The 25,211-nt window shown below is 34.4% G+C and overlaps 1 protein-coding gene across 3 annotated transcripts in view; it reads left to right on the top strand.

Moving 5' to 3' along the window:
• LOC140443913 (uncharacterized) overlaps window positions 1-25,211 on the top strand; it is a 120,232-nt gene that overhangs the window by 79,610 nt on the left and 15,411 nt on the right. For all 3 annotated transcript variants that reach the window (XM_072535423.1, XM_072535422.1, XM_072535424.1), the window contains 2 exons: window positions 17,062-17,378; window positions 20,028-20,298. In XM_072535423.1, the coding sequence (XP_072391524.1) occupies window positions 17,062-17,378; window positions 20,028-20,298 (588 nt within the window). The remainder of the gene's footprint in view (window positions 1-17,061; window positions 17,379-20,027; window positions 20,299-25,211) is intronic.

Raw genomic sequence — 25,211 nt, 5'->3', positions numbered from 1 at the left:
GCCGACGGTATATACGTAGTATATTGCACTCAGTCAATTCTTTATAACGAATATAACTCGATAGTAACAGGCCAGAAATTGACTATATAACCGTGAAATGCGTATGCGTATACCCAGGATCGGTAATAAATATCAGCACACACTCAAAAACTTCCAGGAACAAGAGTGTAAACCAGATACATATACTTAGGCCAGTAAAGAAAAAAAAAACAGCTGAAAAAATCTTATACAGGTTTTTGAAGATTCTAAAAGGTATATGATTGATAGCTCATGACAAATACTTGAAGACGTACACCTGATTTAGTTTTGTTATTAAATCTGTTTATAAAATATTACACAAAAGACGGGCCGGGGTCTGGACGGACCCCATTCTTAAATGGGTGAACTATGCTTATACGAAAAAAAACTGTGCCAGTAACTCATTATTTTTATAGAATTGAACATTTATTGGACGAAAGCATACATATTACTACTAAATACATTCTACTGCTGACACTAACAGACTAAATAACATCTACATACTATTTGTACAATTTACATAAACTATCTCTGATTTTGCGTGTTCTAGACATACAAAATTGTTACATTTTACACATATTTTACTAGTTTTTCTGTCTTTGCCTCTACAACACACATGGCACCGCCCCCTTGTATTTTTTGTTTGTTCTACTCTGGGCTCAGTAATATTCAAAAGTTCTGGAAATACATCTTCTATATGACGCTTTTTATTCTTTTCGTTGTGCTTATTGTTATAACGTCTGAAAACATATTCCTTTATAAGTTCCTTGTCCAGTGCCAAAATATACATTTTAGGGAGAGCGCCCACCAAACTGGCATGACAAGTGGCAAGTAGCAAGTAGCTCACGTCTAACATGTTACTTAAAATGTAACCAATGCAAACGAATTATTCAGCGCACACCAAAATGTCTGTGACTGTGGCGTCATGCAGCTTGCTACGTCACGTCGCGCGTCGTTAAAAATAGAGCTGGTTCTACTTTTTGTCACGTGCTACTTGAGTTTTGTATTGAGTAAAAGAATTGAAACAAATGAAAAATGGAAAAACACCCGATCCTGGAGACATTCCCGTCGAGTTGGTGAAACATGGACCGGATGCTCTTTTGGAAAGCTTAGTGAATATTTTTAATAAATGCTTAATTGAAGGCCAAACGATTCCAGACGATTGGAATTTGGCCCACATTAGCCCCATTTATAAAAAAGGAGACAGAAAAGAATCCGGAAATTATAGAGGCATTAGCGTAACTAGCTGGCTGGGAAGGTTATATGGTCGTATATTGAAAAGAAGAATAGAAGAGGAGTATAAAGAAATTGAAGAACAAAGCGGCTTCAGAGCAGGAAGATCGTGCGTGGACAACACATTTACCCTTCAACAAGTAATTGAAAAACGAACAGCTCGAAACCTCCCTACGCATCTGGTATTTATAGATCTGGAGAAGGCTTATGATACAGTTCCTTTAAAACTCTTATTTAGTGTCTTGACGAAAACGGACCTTAGTAAAACATATCTAAAAGCAATACTGAACATCTATAAATGCCCTCAAAGCACTGTAAAAACAGGAAATACTTTCTCAAGGGTATTTACAGTAACGAAAGGCTTGAGACAAGGATGTTGCCTTTCCCCCACCCTATTCAAAATATATATCCAAGAAGCACTGCACCAGTTGAGACAAAAATGTGCGGGAATGGGGTTGAAGCTTAACAACCATTATCTGACAACGCTGTTCTTTGCAGATGATCAAGTACTAATTGCAAGCTGTGAAGAAGATGCAGATTATATGCTTAGAAAGCTCAAAGATGAATACGAAAAATGGGGGATGAGTATGAATATGTCTAAAACAGAATATATGCGAATAGGCAGTGAAGACAAAGACCCGGATTTGGAAATTAGACAGAAAAGGTGCTACGAATACAAATATTTGGGAAGTATTATCTGCAGTAAAGGAACAACGGAACGAGATATAGACTATAGAGTGCAACAAGGCAGGAAGAGTGTTCAAATTCTGAATTCTATACTTTGGTCCAACAAAGCTACTATGAGAACTAAAATGACTATCTACAAAGTAATTGTAGAGCCCATTCTTACATATGGAGCAGAATGTTGGCAAATGACAGTAAAAGGAAAGAAAAAAGTTGACACGGTTGAAATGGACTACCTGAGAAGAGCTTGCCGTATATCAAGAGTAGAACGTATACCTAATTCTGAAATTAGAAGAAAAACAGATAGAGTACATACAACTTCTGAAAGAATAGAAACTAGACAGTTAATATGGTATGGACACGTACAGAGGATGGACGACAACAGATGGCCAAAAAGAGCTATGGAATACAATCCAAGTAATAGAAGGAAACGAGGAAGACCAGTCAAGTCTTGGATACAAGGTGTTATGGAAACCATGAAAGACAGAGCCATTGATGAAGACACCTGGAGAGATAGAAAAAGATGGCAATCGAAATGCGGGAAGCGGCAGAAGCTGTAGGATCCCCGCTTATATATATATATATATATATATATATATATATATATATATATATATATATATATATATATATATATATATATATATATATATATATATATGTTTGAAAAATATAAATATGGAAGACAGTCCAGAATTTAATATTTGTTTTATCATTAATCGAGAAATTCTTGGTATCTATGACAACACAAGTCGGTCATTCAAAGTTATTCATCAATAACTTTTTTGATTAGCCGATCCGTGTAATTCTTCAATGGCTAAAAACATGACATGTTTTTATTTTCAAGTCCAATTTTTATCTAGATATTTTAAACATGGCCAGACTCTTAAGAGTTTTGTCTAGACCAGAGTCATACCTCACAAGCCGGTGTAAAACTAATCCGTTTATAAAATTAAGCCAATATATTTTTTAATAGCTGATCTATCTGACATTTTCGTAATGAAAAAGAAGCTGCATAAAAAGATTTTGTTCTAAAAAAAATGTTGTTAGCTTGTATTGTACAACCATAATGTTTACAATAATAAAACTATTTGTTACGATGTTTATTAGGAAAAAAAACAAATAAGGCAAAAGATAAGGGCTAAAAATACTATACCTTTTTACGAGAATACCTTATTTTTTTAGAATTCGAAAATTAAAATTGCGAGAAAATATTCACGATTGAATTCTATTTTTCGACTAACTGGTCAACTAGATAGTTTGTTGTAGCTGTAACACTACATGTATCGAATTGGAATATTGAATTTAGGTTAACTAAATTGGGGATTATTTGAACGTAGTTAAGCAGAAAATGTCCAACCCTTAACTTGTCAAAAATGAGATTGTAATACCAGTGAGCACAAAATTTCTGTTTCTGTAATGTGCAGAAATCTGCCAAGCAAAAATACTACATCTTTATAAAAAAATCGTCAAAGATCTAACCCACAAACATGCACGACTAAGATTTCTAGTATGAATAACAAGTTCAAGTGGTTTGAGAGTTTTCTAAAAAAACATAAATTGATTTCAACAACCTTATTAAAATTTCGCTTGAAACGTGCTAAGTGGTTTGAATCATTTAGAGAAATACTTATTATAATAATTATATTAATTTTAAAGACTAACAATCAATTACTGACATATTTTTACCTTTAAAAGTAATTATTCAAATCGTTTATCAAGATGTGATGAATAAATGAAACTGAACTTTGTATGAGGCGTACTGTGACATTATAGTGCCATTTAATTATAAATCATTTAAAATACGCTCAACTTTAACACTGTAAATCTATATAGATCAAGGCAACTAGGACGATAGCAAAATTAGAATAAGTAGAAATTATGTTATATTTTATTAATTCACGAATATGAGAGATATTGACAAACATTCATAAATGTTATTTTGATAACGTCAAGTTTATTCAAATTTTGTAATATATCGATAGTGATAAAAAAATATTTCTTCTTCTGTTTAGGGTGCCTGTCCGTTTCGAACGTTGGCGATCATTCTATGATGACTTTGTTGGTTGCTGTACGGAATAGCTGTGTTGAGGTCTTTCTATACCATGCTCTCAGGTTAGCAAGCCAGGATATTCTTCTTCGTCCTGGGGCCCCTTTTCCTTCAATTTTACCTTGCAAAATGCATTGGAGTAGCTCATATCTGCCTTGATTTCTCATTATATGTCACAAGTACTGCCGTTTACGGCTCTTCACGATGTTAACCAAATCCGCGGTTGTGTTCATCCTGCGTAGTACTTCTTCATGGGTGACTTTGTCTGTCCATAGTACCTTTAGGATCCTTGTGTATAACCAACGTTTCTACTCCGTATAGAAGCACTGAGTACACGTAACATTGAAGGAGCCTTATTTTTGTTTCTAGGCTGAGGTCATGGCTTTTGAACACAGAGCTCATAGTCAAGAATGCACTTTTTGCCTTTCCGATGCGACATTTAATCTCTTGGGTATCGTCCCACGACTCATTGATTCAGTGGCGGCTCGTGGCTTGAGAGACAAGGTCGGCAAGGTATTTTTTGTCTCCTCAGATAGGTATACCGTCTAATAAAGACTTCAATCATCATAGGAGATTTTTTGTTGTCTTCTTTTTTGTTTTTTTTTGTTTTTTCCTATAAATTTAGAACCTAAACATGTTTATAAATTAACTCTAGTCTACGTTGTTTGGAAGTAGCAAAATGGGTTATAACGTCATCGTAAAATTTATTTTAGAATTTTGGAGAGATTTTAAAAGTTTTTTTTCTATTGACATTTGAGACAAGCTTGACATTCTCTCTTGTTTCATGGTATTTCGACAATACGTTTTGATTCTTTTAGGCCAAGAGAAATTTCGTTCATTTGAGGCAGACGTTGGTGGTAATGAGAGAATTAATGACAATAATTTATTAATTTCGGTAACAGTTTGTTGTAATGATATAAAATTATACATATCTTGTAACTTATCCCATCTTCCGAAAATATTTGGATCAGCATATAAAACTTTTAATTCATTTTCTAATTTTATTTTATTAAAGAATGATGGGTCATTTTTAATTAACCTGTCTAATAAATATCTTGGAAATTCTTTGGCGTAACTTTTAAATTTTGAATCGTCAAAGAGGTCAAAAATTTGCAAATCTTCAAAATTCGAAAAACGAGTATCTATTTGCATAATAATAGTATCCAAAATTTCAAAATATACTTGTTTTTCGAGATCTGTTTCTGTGTCATGCCTTTGTCTTTTTTTTGGGGGGTTCGGAAATATCAAGCGAGTCCAAAACGTCACTGCGTATATACTGGAAATTACCTACTATCATTACGAAAATCTCTGAGATTTTGCACCAGTCTTGTTATTCTATTTTTGGAATGAATAATGTCAGTTAACTGATTTTGAACAACATTGAATATCAAATCGGTTAGGGTAAACACTTTCTTAAAAATATTTAAAAGTATGTTAAAAGAGTAATCATTTAATAAAGTTTTCAAACAGATTGCTTCACGGATCGAGATATCATCACTTTCAAAATCGTCGCATTCAATAATAAAATCAAAAACTTTCAAAACCAAAAGCTGTTTACGAAAATCTGCTACAGTGAAAACTAACCGAGATTTAAAATTCCATCGCGTCTGACAAACTGTTGGCATTTTTTTCGAAACAAACCGTTCTAAAACATTAGTCCGTTTAGGCGAGCTTGAGAAAAATGAAGCAAATCCGGTTAAACTGGCAAAAAAAAAAGACGACATTCTTTAATTTTTTTACATGTAAGTATCATGCAAAACTAAATTCATTCTATGCGCATGACAGCGAGTAAATAAAGCTTGCGGTGCAATAGTTTTAACTTTTGCCTGGAGACCATTTAATTCACCAGACATCACGGGAGCGCCGTCATAAGTTTGCCCTACCAATTTATTTTTGATATCATTTAAAACACCAAAAATATATTCTGCCTTATGGCTTTTACTCACGTCTGTAAAACCTAAAAACCTCTCATAGATATTACCACGTAACGCGTATCGAACAACAATTGATAATTGTGAATGACATGATATGTCGGTAGTTTCATCTACTTCTAGTGAAAAGCAAATGGTTTCTTGAATCTCAGATTCAATAAAGTTACTCAAAATGTAACTAATTGATTCTATTAATTCATTTTGGATTGTTTTAGATACACCGCTAAATGTCTTCGAGTCAGAAAGTAAATTAGAAAATTCCAAATCGTATTTCTTAAACATTTTTATTAGTTCTCTATAATTACCTTGATTTAACGAATGATCCGTTTCATCGTGTCCCCTAAAAGATAATTCCTGACAACTTAAAAAAATTACAATATCAATTAATCGACGTAAAACTGCGTGATTATTTTTTTACAATTTCGTTATGTTTAATAGCATTTTCACGTTGGGCATTATCTAATGAAACAGATATTTTGTTTTCCAAATAAATCTAATTTAATCTGGCTGTAAGTATGATCTTTCGAAATATCATGTTTATGTAAAGCCCTAAATAATTCCTTTAAATTATCGTAACCAGATTCACACCACGGATTTTGATATTTGCCCCTATTTGTCGAAAATAAAATGCAAGGCCAACAGAAAAGTTTGTTTTTTATTTCACTCTCGGTAAGCCATGAGTACTTGCTGTACCAATTATCTGAAAATGATCTATTACTTCCCTTACCCGCACTAATATTTATAAGCCGGGACATTTTAGGCAAAGGACGCCCCTTATTTTTAATAACAATTTGTTCTTCGTATGGAATAGATGAAAACCCATTATGCAAAATATAATTTACAATATCAGACTTATCAATACTTACAGTTTCTCCCATGGCTTGCATTTTTTAGGTTAACTTTAATTAAAAAAAAAACTTCTAATATGTCAAAAAACCCTTTAACCTTTAACTATTTACGGCAGACGTAACTTATCACAGTATTACTTTAGAAAATAAAAATTAATCACAGAAAGAAAGGTTAGTTCGTGCACTGAATATCACTTCACTTTACTACTTACGTTCTTATATGAAATAACATTTCATCCCGCGCTGGCAATGTACAGTTTGCGACCAATCACCAATCCCAATGAAGCATCGGCAAATTTAAATTTGCCGTACTTGGTAATTAAGTTCATATGGAAAGAAATGTATATTTGGTTGCTAATCAACTAATATTCCGTTGATTTTTACAAGTAAATCGTCAAGGTTGGGATCGGCTTGCCAAACACTCAAAACGTGCCTTTTTAAGAATTCACTGGCGGATGAATGTCTCCGATATCGGATTATCAATTTGAAAAGTGTCTACGCAGGGATCACTAAACGCTCAGATTGGACGAATTCTTTTAAAAACCATGAATAAAATTTAGTCTGGTCGAATTGGTCGAATTCTTTTAAAAATCATGAATAAAAGTTAGTCTTTATTATCTCACAGATATTTTTTTTATTTCACAAAAACAAATGACATCAACTGATTACCTCTCACAATTAATTATTCAAATACTGATTAAATTAAATATAAAAAAAACTATAATATCTATAAAGGTGTGGGTCGGCACTGCCGACCCTGACCGGCCGCCACTGCATTGATTATAGTTCCCAAGTAGTTGCACTGTGGGACACGTTCAATTCTCATTTGATTCACATACAAATTTGCTCCAGTTATGTTTATATCCAGTCCATATGTTCTACTTGTTTCCGTTATTTTGTTCATTAAGTTTTGCAGCCCTTCTATGGTATTGTTAGCGCAGGTTATTGAGCTTGACTCCATTTATTGAGATGCCTTCATCAATATCTTTTAGAGCTTCTTCAAAAATGTGCTCCGAGTACCTATTGAATATCAGTGGTGAAATTATGCACCCCTATCTCACTCCCCTTAAGATTTTGACCTGATCTGTATATTCCCCATCTATTCGGAGCACCGCTGATTAATTCCAATACAGGTTAGCTATTTTTATTTAAGTCTCTTCCGTCAATCTCTGTCCTTTTTCGCACTTCCATCATTTGTTCATGCCTGACTCTATCGAAAGCCTTCTTGTAGTCAATCAGGCATGCAAAAACATCACAGCTAACATCTCTACATTTCTGAAACAATACCTGCACGCTAAATAAAGCTTCCATCGTACCAACGGCGTTCACAAATCCAAACGGATTGGACGCAATTTGTTCCTCGTATTTCCGGTAAATTCTTTTGTGGATGACTTTTAAACAGCTTCAGCAGATGGCTCATTAGGCTTATGGTCCTATAGTCTTCACAAACTTTTGCTCCTGGTTTTTTGGACAATGGTACGAACTTCGATTTGAGCCACTCTATTTTAGTTATTATTCTATTCTATAAATATTTCAGTTATTATTTTTATTTGTTCTGGATCTGCATCAATAGCTTTAGCAATTCTGCAGGAATTTCATCAAGTCCCGGTGCCTTTCCATCCTTTATTTGCCTGACGACTGCCGATATATCTTCTGGTAGGATTTCGGGACCTGAATTTTCTTCAATGGTGGGTTTTTGTATTATTCTAAGGTCCTGGAAAAGTTTCTCCAAGTACTCTTCAGATACTTTCTTTTTATCTTCTTTGGTTATGACAAGATTGCTTTCATCATCTGCTATTTTTCGGCTGTTGCGTTTTCGCAACTTTCCAGCTATTTCCTTCACCTTTCGATGGACATTGAAATTATCATATCGACTCTGCTACTCCTCTATTTCTTGACATTGCTTTGTTTTTTGTTTCTCTTTGGCTTCTCTTATCTTTCTTCTGAAGATGGTGTGTATTCTCTTATATTATTGGAGATTTTCGTTTTTTTCTGATCAATAAGTTCAAGTATTTCATCGGTCATCCACGATTTTCGTTTCTCTGCATCTTTCTTCAGGTGTTGTTCTTTTATTTCTCTCAAAGTTTCCGATGGTCTTATCACTGATGTGTATAACCAACATATTACCTTTTGGTTTTAGTCCCCAGGTTTTACCTACAACTTGTCTGCGCAGTTTAAGAAGAGTCGCGTAACCTTATTGGTTATGTTGTTAATACTGTTATAAAAATTGTCAATGAAAAAACTATGGTTAACTTTAAAGTTATCTTGCATTAAATGAAGAACAATTTTTGTAGCATGCCCTTTCCCACCATGATCATTCAGGAAACTAGTATAAACTGCAACTTTTATGATAATTCCATCCGGCTCCGTGAGCCAGAAGTAGTATTGCGTCGTCTGCATAGCAGATTATTTTAAATTGTATTTCTCTCATTTCGTATCCTTTTTTAGTTCTGACTTTTTTATTATTTCATCCATAATAAGGTTGAACAATAAAGAACTCATGGAATCTCCCTGTCTTATCCTATTGCCCGCTTCAATAGGGTCAGTTAGTTATTCGTCTACTTTTACTTTTATTGTGTTGTTTTGGTAGATATTTTCGATCATTTTGATTATTCCTAGAGGTATCCCTCTTGCGTACAATAAGTGGACAACGTTTTTTAATTTGACCCGGTCAAATGCCTTCTTAAGGTCTACGAAACATAGATATGACGGTTTGTTGTATTCTAATTATTTCTCTTTGTTGTTCTTATCTAAAACCGTGTTGTTCTTAGTTCTTTTGCTAGGGATATAATTTCATTCAGTTTATTTGTTATCACTTTAGTTGTTAATTTTAGTGTTGTGTTTAATAAATTAATTCCTCTGTAATTTTCCGGGTCCAATTTGCCTCCCCTTTTGAAAAGAGGCATTATGATGCTTGATATCCATTCTTGAGGAAATCTGTTTTGTTCTATTATTTTTTGGATTAGTTTTAATAGTTGTTTGGTCATATCTGGTCCTCCGTACTTCAGAGTTCGTTCGGTAAACTGTAAAAGTGGAAAATCACCTAGTGATTTTCTACTTTTTAATTCCCTTCATATTTCTTTTACCTCTTCACCAGAGGTGACCTCGTCACTTCTGGTGTTGGTGGTTTATTATCGCCACCTTTAACTTTAGGATCGAAAGTAGTCTGCCCATGCTTCCTTCTGAATGTCTTTCGATTTTATTAGTTCTTTCATTTCTTTTCTTTGTCCTTTGATCATTCTCTATATTTATTTTTGTGTTCCGTAGAAATCGTGTTCCATTTGTTTTGAGAGGCTCTGCCAGTGTTCCCTTTTTATTTATTTAACTAAATTATTCGTTTCATTTCTAATTCGTTTATAGTGGTGGTACGCCTGTTGTGTTTGTTGTGCTCTGTATTGAAAAAAGGCTTTCTTCTTCTCTTCACATTTTGTCTTTACTTCCTCTCTGAACCATGGGGTTTTCTTTTTTGATATGTTAGTTATTTTCCCCTCTTCAAGTGATTCTGTTGCTGCTCTGTTAATTATGTTATTTTTGAGATTTTTTCAGCTTTCCTCGATGTTATCGTTTTCTAATATTTCTTGACTATTTATGAACTATGACCTAATAAGAAATTAATTAATAAAATTAAATTTATTATTTGTATTTCAACCTTCTGGAACCACTTTTAGCTCACTGCTCGCAGTAAATGAAGAATTTTTAAAACTAGCACTGTTTATTCATTATATTCTCTACATTGAATGACCAGACTGAATATTTCGTACCAAAGGTTCTTCCAAAATAGCATCGTGTGCAACATGTGTTTCAGTTTAGAACACCATTTCATCAAAATTTGAATCTCTGACTTTACAACGCATCATTTTTGATATATCCATATGCCAAGGTCTGTAAAGTTAAAGTAAATATAACCGTGTCATCCGCATATCTAAGGTTGTTAATGATTTCTCCATTTATAATCATGTTATCTTTACAATCTAGAGAGTACCGTAATAAAGAACGTCGTTTTTCCCAATTATGAGTTACCGGCGGCCCAACTTTATCATTACCCATTTTAAAGTAGAACGAATAGTATTTTGCGATTAAACAGTACCTATCAGAGAGACTCACAAACATAAAAACGTTGGATAAGCATGACTCATCGGGACGAAACATGCGCATGACGTAAAAAGACGACATAAGCACTGAATAGGTTAGAACACGTCAATTCATCAGTTATTTTTTCTTTGTAAGCCAAAGCTTTTCTTTGGAATCTTTTGTTTGGAGTTTTCCGTAATTTTTTTGTGAGTTTTGTCGATAGCATTCAATTCTATTCGTTAAATTCTGTCACGTAACATGTCGCACATCCCTGTACGTTAACCAGTTTTGATGCTACATGCCCTTACTCCCTACCCTTCAATATTTACTTCTTAAGCTACCCTCATTCCTTTTATACGTTTCGATCCTACAAGCTATTCTACCCCTACCACAAAAAGCTTCAAAAATGAGCAAAATGAAGCTTTGAATTCTTCTCAAAATTTCCCCAGATTCTATGGAAAAATTGAATTAATTTACGAAATTTGGTTTAGACTTATCGTCATACAGCCAGACACAAAAGGAATAAGACAGTATCTTCATCATTATAATTTACCTAAATGCCCTATCAAAATAAAAGATTACATCGATAGTAGGAGAATAGGGACACGCTCTTCTCGCCTAGGGACCTATCAAGGCATTGATTTATATAAGACACAACAACACTAGGTCACGGAAAGGAAGAAGTTATACAAATAGTTTAAAACAAAGGTAACAAGATTAACTAAATAATTTTTAGAGAATTATAATGATAATTTGCTGTCTTTTAAAAATTTAATTAAAGAGTTATAAATATCTACAGAGCCAAGTGATAATAAATATAGTATGTTCCAAGGAGCTGCTATTTTATATTTTAATAAATCATTTATGTTTGGATGAGTAGACTGTGTTTTTAGAACAACCAGAAAATATATGATCTAAATCACCTTCCTCTCCACAATGCTCACATTTGTCATAATCCAAAACCTGTATTTTAAATAAGTGTTTTGGATAACATGCGTGCCCGAATCGTATTCTAATAATGGAAGTTATGTGCCTCCTGGAAGCTCTAAAAGACTTGTACCAAGGAGATTTGGGAATATCTGGCTGAATTATCGAGTATCTATTTTGGTTCACAAAAGAGTATTCCTTCCACTGGTAGCTCCACTCTCGAAGCAATGTTGACTTGCAAGAAACAATACTATCAGAAAGCGTTACTTTATGTAGAATACCAGTATCGATTGAAATGCTTTCTTTGGCTAATAAATCGACATATTCATTATGTTCAAATTCTGCATGTCTTTTAATCCAGAGAAAATGTACATTGATTCCTTTGGTTAAAAGAGTTTGAATAATATGTTTAATTCTATAAATGTATGGGCAGTCTTGTAAGTTGGGTGGTCCATATTTACCAATGGATTTTAACACTGCTAAGGAGTCCGACAAAATTATAATATGGGCAAAATCAACTTCAGCTACATATAATAAAGCTTCATATATTCCAATAGCCTCTGCTGTATAAGTCGAAGTTTCCGAGTTCAGTTTGAATTTCTGTTTTATATGTCCCGATGGTATAAAAAAAGCGCATCCGGTTCCATCTTCAAATTTAGACGCATCTGTATCTAGAGCTATTGCCTCTTTGTATTTACTTGTTATAGATAGAACAATATTTTTATTTAAATATATATTTTCACTATAATTTGGTACAATAATATCTGTATATAAAACGAAAGAAGAGTAGTTTTTGAATTTGTAGTTCGTTCTATCTATATTTTAGGCTATATTTGAGATTTGGGGAAAAGTATTATTGTGGTCCGGTGTCAGTGTTGCCTAAGTTGATTGCCCATAGATTGGTTGCTTTTCTATTATTTCAGTTTATTATCCATTTGATTTTGTTGTGCTTTGGTTCTAAATTATGTACTTATAAGGATATTGGCTTATGTTTTTTTTTTTAATTAGATATATTTTGAAATCTTAATATATGTCTTTGAGTTTATAAATGAAATCGATGAGTTTGGGCAACAGGTCAAACCAGGTATACACTATTTAGTGTACTGACAAATTACTTATAATATTAGAAGTATTAAATAAATCACACACGTGTATCTGTTATTAAGATAAGTAAGATAACCTTACAATGTTTCAAAAGAGAAAACCAAATGTTGTGCAAGTTTATAAAATATCTCATAATTTAGAATTAACGAACCATAGATAAACATTTTTAAATTTTTAAACAAACAATTTTAAACGAATTTGGATAATTTATAGAGATTTCGGCCTCTAAAAGGAGAGTTAAAGGTTTTTTTTTTTAATAAAGTCTGTTTTGCACTCATTATGGAGTTTTCCCGTGCTTGTGCTTTTAGCCCCATCCAGGTTGTCGCTGGTGTGCCCAAATAAGAGTTACCCGTTACGTCAAGCTTTGGCCAAGCTCGAATAGTCGTGGAGATAAAATAATATCAAAGATAGTTTTCAGTAAATATTTTGTTAGATATGTATGTAAAAATCGACTTCACTTTATCACTTTAAATTAGTTTAAATAAACATTATTGTACTCTATAAAAATATATCCAATAATTAAGATAATTGCTTTGACCTCACAAAGGGTACATACTTAACGTTAAGACAAAATGCCCTCACTCCCAAAATTCAACTTTTTTCAATTTTTTACCAACAAAAACGTAAATTTTTTACAAATGCAATCAATTTAAAAATTTTTTAAAAATTCACACGCATAGCTGAGGCTTTTACAAAACTTGTCTATTTTTTATAGACCCCTAGGTTGAGCTTTTTTAAGAGCTCATAACTTGGAGGTGGCTGCGAAAACTAATTGTTTTTATTTTGTGTATCCATTCGTCTTTAGACTGCTCTAAGTTTGATTGCTGTAGCCTGGGTTGAGGAAATCGGTTAAGAAACATCTTCTTTTTCAAATAATTTGGCATGTTGCCCTTGAAGATGTCTAATAGAGCTCCATATGCGGCCCATGCTAAAGTGATTCTTCTTTGTAATTCAGCAGTTTGGTTGTCCCCAGCAATTTGGATTTCGTGACCCAAGTATTTATATTTATAACTAATCCTATTTCGTTGCAGTCGACTTTTGGATTTCCGCTTGGTACCAGATTTGTCATGTATTGTGTCTTTCCAAAATTTATGTTCAAACAAATACAGATTGGTCAAAATTAGTAACATCTACAATCAGTGCTTACTTTGTACCAAAAATGAAGACTAAAAAAGCATTTACTTTGAATAATCAGTCCAGCATCTTTTCCGCTGAAGTATGTGCTATATATAAAGCCCTTGAATGGTGTTGTGAAAACCAGTGGAACAAAATTGTCGTGTGTGGTGGAAAGGGTAAACTTTGTTGCCAAACTATCCACATTTAAGAGAGGCGTATTTGAACACCTAATTGCTTCAAAATATTTATTAAGGACCACTGAAGCAATAAAACAATTAAAATGTATTTTTCCTTCGATTTATTTATAGTGAACTTAAGGGCTGATTCAATATTGATAATTATCGCAATTCTGATAATACTAAAAAGAGTTATACAAATATCATTAGCTTTACAGTGCTGGGAGGCAGTAACAGAGATACATAGAATTGAGAGAAACAAACTGATATAATACGTTAAACACAAAACACCGGGTTTACAAGCGCATTTATCACTTACGCACCACGCACTTATCGGGATCACACACACCCGGCCTTCACTTGCCGAGAGGCAAATTGGCACTGTCTGTCCTAAATTATATAACGAGAGGAGGACGGGTCCCCGATGTAGGAAATCAGTCGCACACATGTTAACACGACAGCTGACGACCTGAGCGCACAATCTGATAAAACAACTATACGATCACAATATTATACAGGTTGTTTTTACAACAGTGTGCGCTGATTCATTGTCAGTATTAAATGCATTAAAAGACTTTAAAGTCACAATTGACAACAAGAAATTCATATTAAAAGTTTTTCAACGGTGACTAAAATTATTAGCTTTATCATATGATGTTAAATTACAGGCTCAACTTCATTACAGGCGGCATCTGACTCTTAGTATGTCCGCAAATCGTATATCCCCTATACATTCAACCATTGCTGCTGCTACTCGCGTTGGCCACTGTCCAGTTTGAAATAATTCCACGGCAGCATTTAAGGCAAAGGACCATTTACATACAGCTACCATAGTGCTGCATCAGTCTACCATCAGCAATGGAGAGCATAGAAATTACTGCGGCGACAGCTCTGTGTGTTTTAAGTCTACAAAATTATCTTAATGTTTTAAAAACAAATGAGGTAGAAAAAAAAACGTCGATGTCGAAAAAGTCCTTTATTTGGATAATAATCTGTAAAATGGCTTTAAACATTTTTTAACGGAGGAAATATGACAAACTTTTTCAATGAACTAACTTGTGAGAAATCCAGAGAATTTTTTAACTTTTTGCAGAATGTCACACATAGATTTTTTGAATTTTTGCTTCAGAAAATTGAGCCCATGATAAAAAAAAAAACAGAGTAAAGTGAGAATTCCACCAAAATACTCTTGGCAATAACATTGCGATATTTGACCACTGGAGACAGTTAACAAAGTTTGCATTATTTATGTAAAGTATCATCACCAGCAATTTGGCTGATTATGCCGGAAGTTTGTAAAGCAAATAATATGGTTTTAAAGGACCAAATTTAAATTTAAAGGACAAACCGCATCCGGTACATTGTGATTTTTTTGAGGTCTTTATGTGAAGAATTCTACAACAATCTCTCACTAGTATATAGCTCTAAAAACTTCAGCGTTTGGTCATTACTCCACTCAACCATAGTTAACGAAAAATTTACCAAACAAATAAATCCGTGCATCGACAAGATAGCGAGCAGCATGTAAACAGTCACTGTCACTCTCACTGCAAGTTCTTTGATTTCCGTTAAAAAACCGCCAACGAAGGGAGCGTACCACAGCGGCAGTGGCATGAGTAATGGCAGCGCGAGGGACGTATTTACATACTCAAGCTGCCAACTTCCCTGCTCACTGCCGCGGAAGTGAGCTGCATGTAGAGCTGCAAAACATTTCGCCGTCGACATTGATTGCTTTGGCATCTCACTCCAATTTTTTAAATGCATGTTCCAGAACTGCCGTAAAGAGTTTGGAAAATAACGTGTCTTCTTGCCTGTTTCCTGTTTTGCTTTTCATACATTTTCTCTTTGTGTAGTTTTATAGTCATTGTTGAATTATTGTATATATTCACCATCAGCTTGGAGTACCGATAATCTTTGCGACCTCCCTTTAACGCTCTCATTACGCTGTTAATTTCTATCTTATAGAATGCTTTAGGAAAGTCTGGGAAAGCCAGGACCAATGGTCTTCGATGGATTTTTCTTTAATTCCTTTTATGCAGTGGAGTTGGTCGTTGGTGCCAAAGTTTTTCCTAAAACCTGCCTGTTCACTAGGTTGATAAAAATCTAATTTTGTTTCCAGTCTATTTGTTATTATTCGTGTGAATAACTTGTAGACGTGGTTTAACAGCCTTATGGATCGGTAATTCTCGAGGTCTGTTGGATCGCCCTTTTCGAGTAATAAAATGGTAAGTGCGTTGTGCCATCTTGAAGGTGTTTCAATTTGGAGCACATATAATAATTATGTTACAACCGTATATATCAAAATGATTCCTTCCTTCCTAAGAAGTGAACGAAAATGGCGCATGGGAGAGCACAGTGGATTAAAAAATATATCCTTAAGCATCATAAAATTAATTTTTAATACAATCAAATAAGCAGAAGTAGACTCAATACAATTAAAAATAAAAGAAACAAAACCCAAAACTTTAGAAGAAATTTAATTGGTGCTCGTATATTAAATTTATTATAAAAATTATTTTATAAAATAATTGTAAACATTTTTGGCTCTATTATGGTTTTAACTTAATGTTAACGTTTTATATAATGTTTATTATAAATTTAATGTACCAATTACAAAAAAAAGTTTTTATACTTCCTTTTTAGGTTTTATATTATGGTATACATACAGCCAATTACTGGAAATTTCCCCTTTATAAATTTTAAAACAAAATTTACTTTTCATATTAACCCAGCTTAATTTATTATTGTCAACTGCGCCAATCAGTACCAAATTTAGGACTGAACTAAAGAAACTAAAACTAAGATAATTTTTTTTAATAGAACTGAGTTAAATGCCATTCCATTTATCTCATGTTTCATATTTCTTGTAGTACATATCGTATTAACAAATATCTTTGTTTTAGATTCTACATCGAATTCTAGAGTAGTTTCTCGCGCATCGAGGGATGACAAAAAAATCACCTCAAGCTGCGATCCATCTACCTCAACGGCCTCCACCGCGAGTGGTGGCAGCAACGCTGCCGGCGGAAATAGTGGTGCTGCCGCCTCAACATCGGGTAAAGCCCAAAAGAACGAACCGATGGAAGTGAAGACTTCCACGGCTTCTGGTACTTTCTCAACGACGGCTGGTACATCGTCGAGAAATACCTCCGGAGCGACAAGGGGTGCTTCGGGAGCGACAACCGGTGATGACGTCTATGAGTTCAAATCTGCTAAGGAGGTAAGTTTTCTTTAAACATTGCAATTTGTACGGTTTGTAAATATATTTACCAACCTTTTGTTTGATGAATTTAGTTGAACAAGAAATTATTTCAAAGATAAGGCACTACTTTAATCGTTTTCGACCTAAATCTTTCATAAATTAAATAATTAAAAAACGACACATACATACATTCATAAACCTTCAATCAAAATCTACATATTATGTTACATAACCAGTTTTTCGACTTTTACAGAGTTATGAACATATAGCAAGTCATATTGAAAAACACCAAATATTAATTATTTTTATTAAAGATTATTTATTATTATTATTAAAGATTATCACTGCGCCGAGCTTTCGTCATCCTCTCTTATGTCTTCTTCAGGTCTTCCGAGGTCTCATTCTCCCAAGCTGACAGACACTACTACACTAATCACTAACCAGTACATTACTGCTATTGAAAGTAGCTGGAAGTAGCTCTTTATGGAAGACTTAGAGACCCGACCACTATCCACATCAAAGCTCAAACCCACATGTTGGCTACGATATGTTGACGATACATTCGTGATTTGGCCCCATGGCAGAGATGCTTTGGCGTGTTTTCAAACCCATCTGAATGGTATATATCCTAGTATCCAGTTCACGATGGAGGTGGAAACTGATTCCTGGAATGGATAGAATGAAATGGAAACTGTAAGAAAAACCAATCCCAAACAGAGTGATGAATCCCAATTCATCACTCTGTTTATCGAAAACCCACCCATACCAATCGTTACTCAAGAGATTCTCATTATTGCTGTTATTAGGTTAATTCTATATATATATTTAGGGATTCTACAGTATTCACTGCCTTCCCTCGCTCAACCGTTTCCATCTCTCTCTGTTGTTCCATTCTCCATCGTTTAGTCCTCTCTTACTCATGGCGTCGTCTACTTCGTTCCTCCAGGATTTTCGGGGTCATCCTCTTTTCCTCCTTCCTATGGGGCTCCATTCGGTTATTTTCTTTATCCATCTGCTGTCGCTAGTTCTTCTTACATGTCCATACCACTTTAGTCTTTTTTGTTCTATATATGTTAGTATGTCTGTTTCTATTGATGTTCTTTGCTTTATTTCGTCATTACTTCTCCTATCCATTCTTGTTACTCTGCAGCATCTTCGCAGGCATTCCATCTCTGTTGCTACTATCTTACTGCTGGTTTTCTTGTTTATGATCCAATTTTCAGCCCCATATGTCATAATACTTCGCACTAATGTTTTATAAATCTGCGTGTTTGTCTTCATATTTAGGTGTCTATCCCACCATACTGAGTTAAGTTGTCGGATTGCTGTTCTTGTTTGTCCTAATCTTTGTGTAATTTCTTCCTCTGTTGTTGCCTTTTTCGTGATTATAAACCCCAGGTATTTGAATTTATCCTTTCCTTTGATTGTTACGTTGTCATCAATCTGTAGATCTTCTATGTCTTCTTCACTTGTAGATAGGTACTCTGTTTTCGCGAGGTTAATATCTAGGCCAGCCTTGGTATATTCTTCTTGTAGTTGCTTCATCATGTAGCTGAGGTCGTCTTGGTCTTGTGCAATCACTACTTGATCGTCTGCAAAACTTAATGTATATAGGTATTCGTTCCGTACCGGTACTCCCATGCCTTCGCATTTTCTTTTCCATGTAGTCAAGGCTTTCTCTAAGTATATTTTGAATAGGGTTGGAGATGTGGAACAACCCTGCAGGAGCCCTTTTGTTGTGGTGAAGTCTCCTATGATTCTTGTTCCCATTTTAATGGACACTTTATTTTCTTTATACAGAGCTTTTGTAGCTTCTATGAGTTCCGTCTGTATTTCTAATTTGTACATTGCCTCCCATAGTTCTGACCTTGGTACAGAGTCATACGCCTTTCTCAGGTCCACAAATGCCAAGTGTATATCTATTTTTTGCTTTTTTCTTTTCCAACAGTTGTTCCAGTGTGTATATGTGGTCTATGCATGATCTTCCTGCCGTGAAGCCTGCCTGATCCTCTCCGATTTTGCCTTTTATCGCTTGCTCTATCTTTTCTCGCAGTATCTTCCCATATAATCTTCCTATTGATGATATTACGCTTATTCCTCTGTAGTTTTCGCATCGTTTTCTATCTCCTTTCTTAAATATAGATGTCATATATGCCGCCGTCCATTCCTTTGGGAGCTGTTCTCCATTTATGGCTTTCTGAAATATCCATTGTATCATCCGGTGTAATTTTTTTGATCCGTATTTTATAAGCTCAGGTGAGATGCCTCACCTGAGAGGTTAATTCTCTTTTCGTTAAATTCTCATGTATATTCCCTTACTTTCTTATTAACGTTGAATTTACTGTATTAGTTTTTTCGCTAAACAATTTTAATTTTGTTCTTGTCCGTTAAAGTTTTTGTTCTAAGTAGAAAGTTTGTTCTTAAACAGTTTGTCGCTTTTGTATATAAGTTTGGTTTTCTTTTAAGGAAAGATTTTTATTTTATCATTATACCGATTACTACTCGTAAGGTATACAGCTTAAGTAAGTTTATTGTTTGTAATCCACAGTACAATAAGTATAAAAAAAATATACTAAAGTACTACCATAATGATAAATAAATATTAACTCCTATTTAAATTAACGTCATCTTTTTAACATATAATGATATAACAATAAACGATTATAGGGTGATTCATCAAGTGCTGAAAGAAAACAAGGATCTGGATCTGGAAGTACCGAAATGGAAACGGGCGAAACTGATCCTCTTAGTGTAACGCGCCCGACTACACAGGCTTCCGAAGAATCATCTTCGTCTACCAAAAGGCCCTTTTATGATAATAATGAAGGTCAAGAAGAACCTGCAGCTCCTGCGAACACTGGAGATGAGGAAACCAAACGAAAGAAACGTAAGGAAGATAACGCTAGAGAAGGAAAATCCACCAATCAAAGAAATACAGGTTTGTATATAAATATTTACAAAATTCGACAGACTTTGCTGTGGCTAGTTAATTTTCATGTAGTTTTTTCTAATCTTGGATTATACTTTTCTCGTTATATTCTTTTGAGGTACTTAGACTATAGTAGAGCTTATAAGATTCACTATTGATTGACCCACATACTGTTTGTTGCCCTACTGAAATTTTAGATTTTGCCAAATTCCTAATCTTTCGTAGGTAACCTATACTACTATACTACTAGTATACTACATACAATGCAATATATTTCCCATTGTATTTTTTCAATGTATATTAGGGAGTACTATTTTCATTCCCGGGAAAATTCCATTCCAACACTTTTTCTGAAACTATTTGTGGATTAATATATAATAAGCTTTATTTTATATAACCAGAGAACTTTAAGAAATGAATTAGGATTAGCTGTTTGTGGAAAAGCTAAAGATTAAATGGACAAATAGATTCTCTTAATGTCGGAACCACTAAGGACCATACTACATTGTTGGAAAGATAGATGAAAACATAAGTGAAACCTAATATGGTTTCAGAAATGGTATGGGCACCAGAGATGCTTTATTCGCATTGCAAATATTGATCCAAAAATCAAGAATCAAGATCCAGAAATCAAGAGAAATGTATTCAAATGTTTTATAGATTATGAAAAGGCATTCGATAACGTGAAGCACGACAAATTTCTGCTCAAACAAATTGGATTAGATGGTAAGGACATAAGGATTATCAAGAACTTGTATTGGAACCAGTCAGCTCACATAAAAGTCAGAAATATGGCAACATTGGATATTCAACTTCTCGAAGGAGTCAGACGGGGGGTATATACTGCCGCCACTTCTTTTCAATTTATATTCTGAATCCATTTTCTAAGAGGACTTAGAAGATATGGAAATAGGAATAAAGATGAATGGAAAACCTATTAATAACATCCGATATGCTGACGACATGGTCCTCCTTGACAATGATGAGAAACAGTTACACGTACACACACACACACACACACACACACACAACAATTTTTGTAGAACCCCAGCTCCGCGTGACATGTGTGTTCCAATGGAACAGTGGGACATACATGTCCGAAGATCAAACTGGTCACACTCCGTAATGGATTGGTACCTATCTAACCCCCGAAGTTATAACCAACCACCGCTCCCCATCGCAGGACATAACGAATGAGGAGGATTTGTACTTAAAGTTACTTTGGATGCCCTGGGTAATGGGACATCCTCTGGTTTACTTTATGTGGTTAAGCCACCTGATTTTAGGGGTAGCTAGAAGAGTTTTTCTCCCTATGAATGACTGATACAGTTGATCATGAAACGTGATACAGACAATGTCAGAGTACGGCTAGTAAATCAGGACATAGCATAACAGAAAATTCGTAAAATTTTCATTTGTGTGGCCAACAATAATTCTTTTATTTTGGTCGTACCTGCCCTTGTGCACGTCAGTGTTAGCCTTACTGTCGTTTTATACATCTTAGTTTTGTTTCTCGATACAATTCCGTTTAGATATACCGTTGCTCAGTTCGCCTTATTCGCATGTTGTGATGCTTCGTCGTCCAGTTTGTCGTTGCCAAGATGATAACTAAATGTTCCACTTCCAATTTAATCTGCTTGGTTCCGATGACATCAAGATCGTTTTAGTCTTTTCTCCTTAAAGGACCATGTTGTATCGTATCTTCAAATTGTTAAATTATTCTGTGCAGCCTATTTTCATTTTGTCAACATTATGATCCTCACCATAACATTTTGTAACTACCTTATAAATTATTTTAAGCAGTGTATTAAATTAGTGTGTAAAGACCTGACCAAATTTTGACTTCTAATTGTCAAATAGTCACAAATATAATTAACTAATATGTACCAATAAAAACTTAATTAACTTTTTAAAGTAAAAACTTGTATTAAATTTAATAAAAACTGAATGCATTAAAATATTATCAACGAAGAAATATTTGTATTTTCTTTTGATTTCGATTGAAAGTCTCAGTATTATTATTGCGTTTGTATCCCATGATGTCGGCAATCATAATGCGTAGACATAAATCGTCAAGTAAGTTCTACATTTATATTTGTTTTTGACCAGTTTGGCACTCAGAACATTCATTTTTTGTCAAACAAAACTAAAAGTTTTGCCCGTTTTCAGTCACCTAATCTTGTTTATTAATTTAGTTTTCTGCCTTTGTTTTTATTTGTTTCTAATTTTATTTTATCTTATATAGGGTATTACAAAACTTTCGCAAGATTTGTATTCAATAGAAAACACTGCTTTTTTTTTCGAAATTTTCCATGACTATTTTGCATAAATGTGACTGAATTTCATTGTTGAATTTCCTCTTTCAATACACGGGTGGTTGTTAGCTTGTATCTGACTTATAATTCCATAAAAAGAAATCCAATGGTGTTAAATCACACGATCTAGGGGGACAATTCTGATCATTAAAAGGAGATAGTATACCACCAGGAAGTGTTTCGTGCAGTAATTGAATTGTTTCACTGGCTGCATGGCCTTTGGTACCGTCTTATTGAAACCACATATCGTCCACATCCATATCATTCAGTTTAGACAGAAAGAATTCTGTTATCACGTTGTAATATCGAGCACCAGTAACGGTCATTGCTTGACCAGCCTCATATTCAAAGAAGCATGGTTCAATGATGCCTCCAGCTTAAAATCCGTACCAAACAATGACACGTTTTTTTTTTTCACAATGACACTCACGTGTGGGTTCTCATAACCCCAAATGCAGCAATTTTGACGACTAACAAAGCCATTAAGGTGAAAATTTATTCATCGTTTAGGATAATTTTGCTCGAAAAATCAGCACCCACTTGTTAATGTTCAATAATCCATTCAACGACTTCTCTTCGCTGTGCATGGTCATTAGGCTTCAGTTCTTGTATCAATTGAACTTTGTAAGCATGGAGGTGAGATCTTGAGTGAGTATACGCGGTAGAGAGCTTCTTGAAATTTGCAATTCTTGTCCACGACGATAAATTGATGTTCATGAACTTTCACCAACACTCTTACGCACTGCTTCAACATTTACATTTTAAGCGGCTTGTTTTTGGACGACCAGTGTGTTTAGCATCACCAATTGTGAGCTGGCAAACTGTTCTCTTTTTTTCTCTTGACAATATTTCACTGCACAATAATGCCGGCAAATTTAAATCTTGCGTGAATTTTGGGACACTTTTTACTTTATAATACGTGGAATCGGATAATTAGAATGTTTCAAAATAAAACAAGATTTTTTTGAATTATATTTTATAAATAAAGACTGGTCGAAAAGACTTACTACATTTTTAAAATAAGATCCAACGCTGCGCGCTGTCTCATAAAGATCCAAATTGAAAAGCAATTACATACCACAATTGTTTAAATTTCAGATTTTAACAGTGAATCTTCTATTAAATATCTTTTAGGATTCTCTGTACTTCTTAAGACTGCGTGTACTCTATGTATGCTCAGAACTAGAGATAAGATGAATCGTTCATGCAAATATTTTCAATTTTCTTTAACAGCATCAAAAAGTTCTTCAGGTGTTCCTGGCTGAGAAGGACGAGAATTAAGGTTGTTGGAAACAAGATCTATTCATTGTTTGCCTGTCAAGAATAAGTATCTTCTTATACCCTATAAGTAAAATTATTGTTTTAAAGAAATAAATTATCTGCTAAACTTAATCTTAATGAACTTTGGTCGTAAGAAACTTTTGGTAAAAAATCGTAAATTTTAATCCTAAAACATGCAAAAATCATTAATATAAATGAGCATTCCTCAAAATTAACACATACTTCATGACCTCATTGATGTAAGTGGGATAGAGAATTCAATCTCCTTGACATAGTAAACAAATTGTATTTGTCGTTGATGTTGACAGAGCTGTGGTCTATGATTTTTGCAGTCGATTTCTTAGTTTTTCTATGGGCTCTAGTTTTGAGTCGTGAGGCGTGGAGTGCGTACTGTACCGTAATTTTCTTTCGCGCACCTACCATATAAAGGTAAGATCTCTATGACTACAATGACCATTTATAACAAAAATAATAAGCCACTGTAAGAAGAAATCGGCGTTCTTCCATTGGGGATGCAACTTGAGCATTAATTTATTCTACTTCTGAATAGTGGCAACTCCTGTCTCGTCGCAGTTAGAAATGTTTGATGGGCCAAAATGAAGTTTGTAACAAATATCTTTTATTAGTAATAGAAATTGAAAGTGAGGGCAAAAAAGCAATTAAGCATATTGCACTATAGGGAATGAAAGGAGAATGGATCTGGCCGTACAATTTTGTTAATATGTCAGCAAAAACTGAGAAATGAAGAACAGTGTAGGGAGTTGTGATAAATGAGAATGTTACTTTGGGTTAAATTTACAACGGAACTTCAGGATGGGCGTTCATGCCGAGCCTGTTATTAATAGAGCAGGTACAGGTCTGGGTAGATTGCTGGCCAATATTGGTAGACCCAGGACAAGTGCGAGGAGATTCCTGTGCTCGGTAATACATTATATGTATACTCTTGTATGAAATACAGGCGTCGATGGAGGTTTTTCACACCGAGAAATATGCCTCCAAAATTAGATGAGACAAGACAAAGGCACTTCTCATGGTTTATAGTAGCTACCCTACTGTGTCAACGGCCATTGTGACACTACTGGAATAATAATTAGACACAGGAAACAGACAAGGACTGGGAGAGGGAAGAGGTGAGAGGGGAGATTAATGAATCAATCACAGCGAGATAGACGGAAGAGGGGGAGGACTGAATGGATCCAACGCCTCATCACGAATCTCAAGATGCAGCTTCGAAGTGATCACGGTTAGGTAATATCTGACTTAAGTGTTCACAAAGTCTGGTTGTTTCGACTCCTAGCTAACGGATTGTAATACTCTTTCTTCATG

Source organism: Diabrotica undecimpunctata, chromosome 6 (assembly GCF_040954645.1).
Source record: "Diabrotica undecimpunctata isolate CICGRU chromosome 6, icDiaUnde3, whole genome shotgun sequence".
NCBI classification, from domain to species: Eukaryota; Metazoa; Arthropoda; class Insecta; order Coleoptera; family Chrysomelidae; genus Diabrotica; species Diabrotica undecimpunctata.
This window is presented reverse-complemented; position numbering and strand designations above follow the sequence as displayed.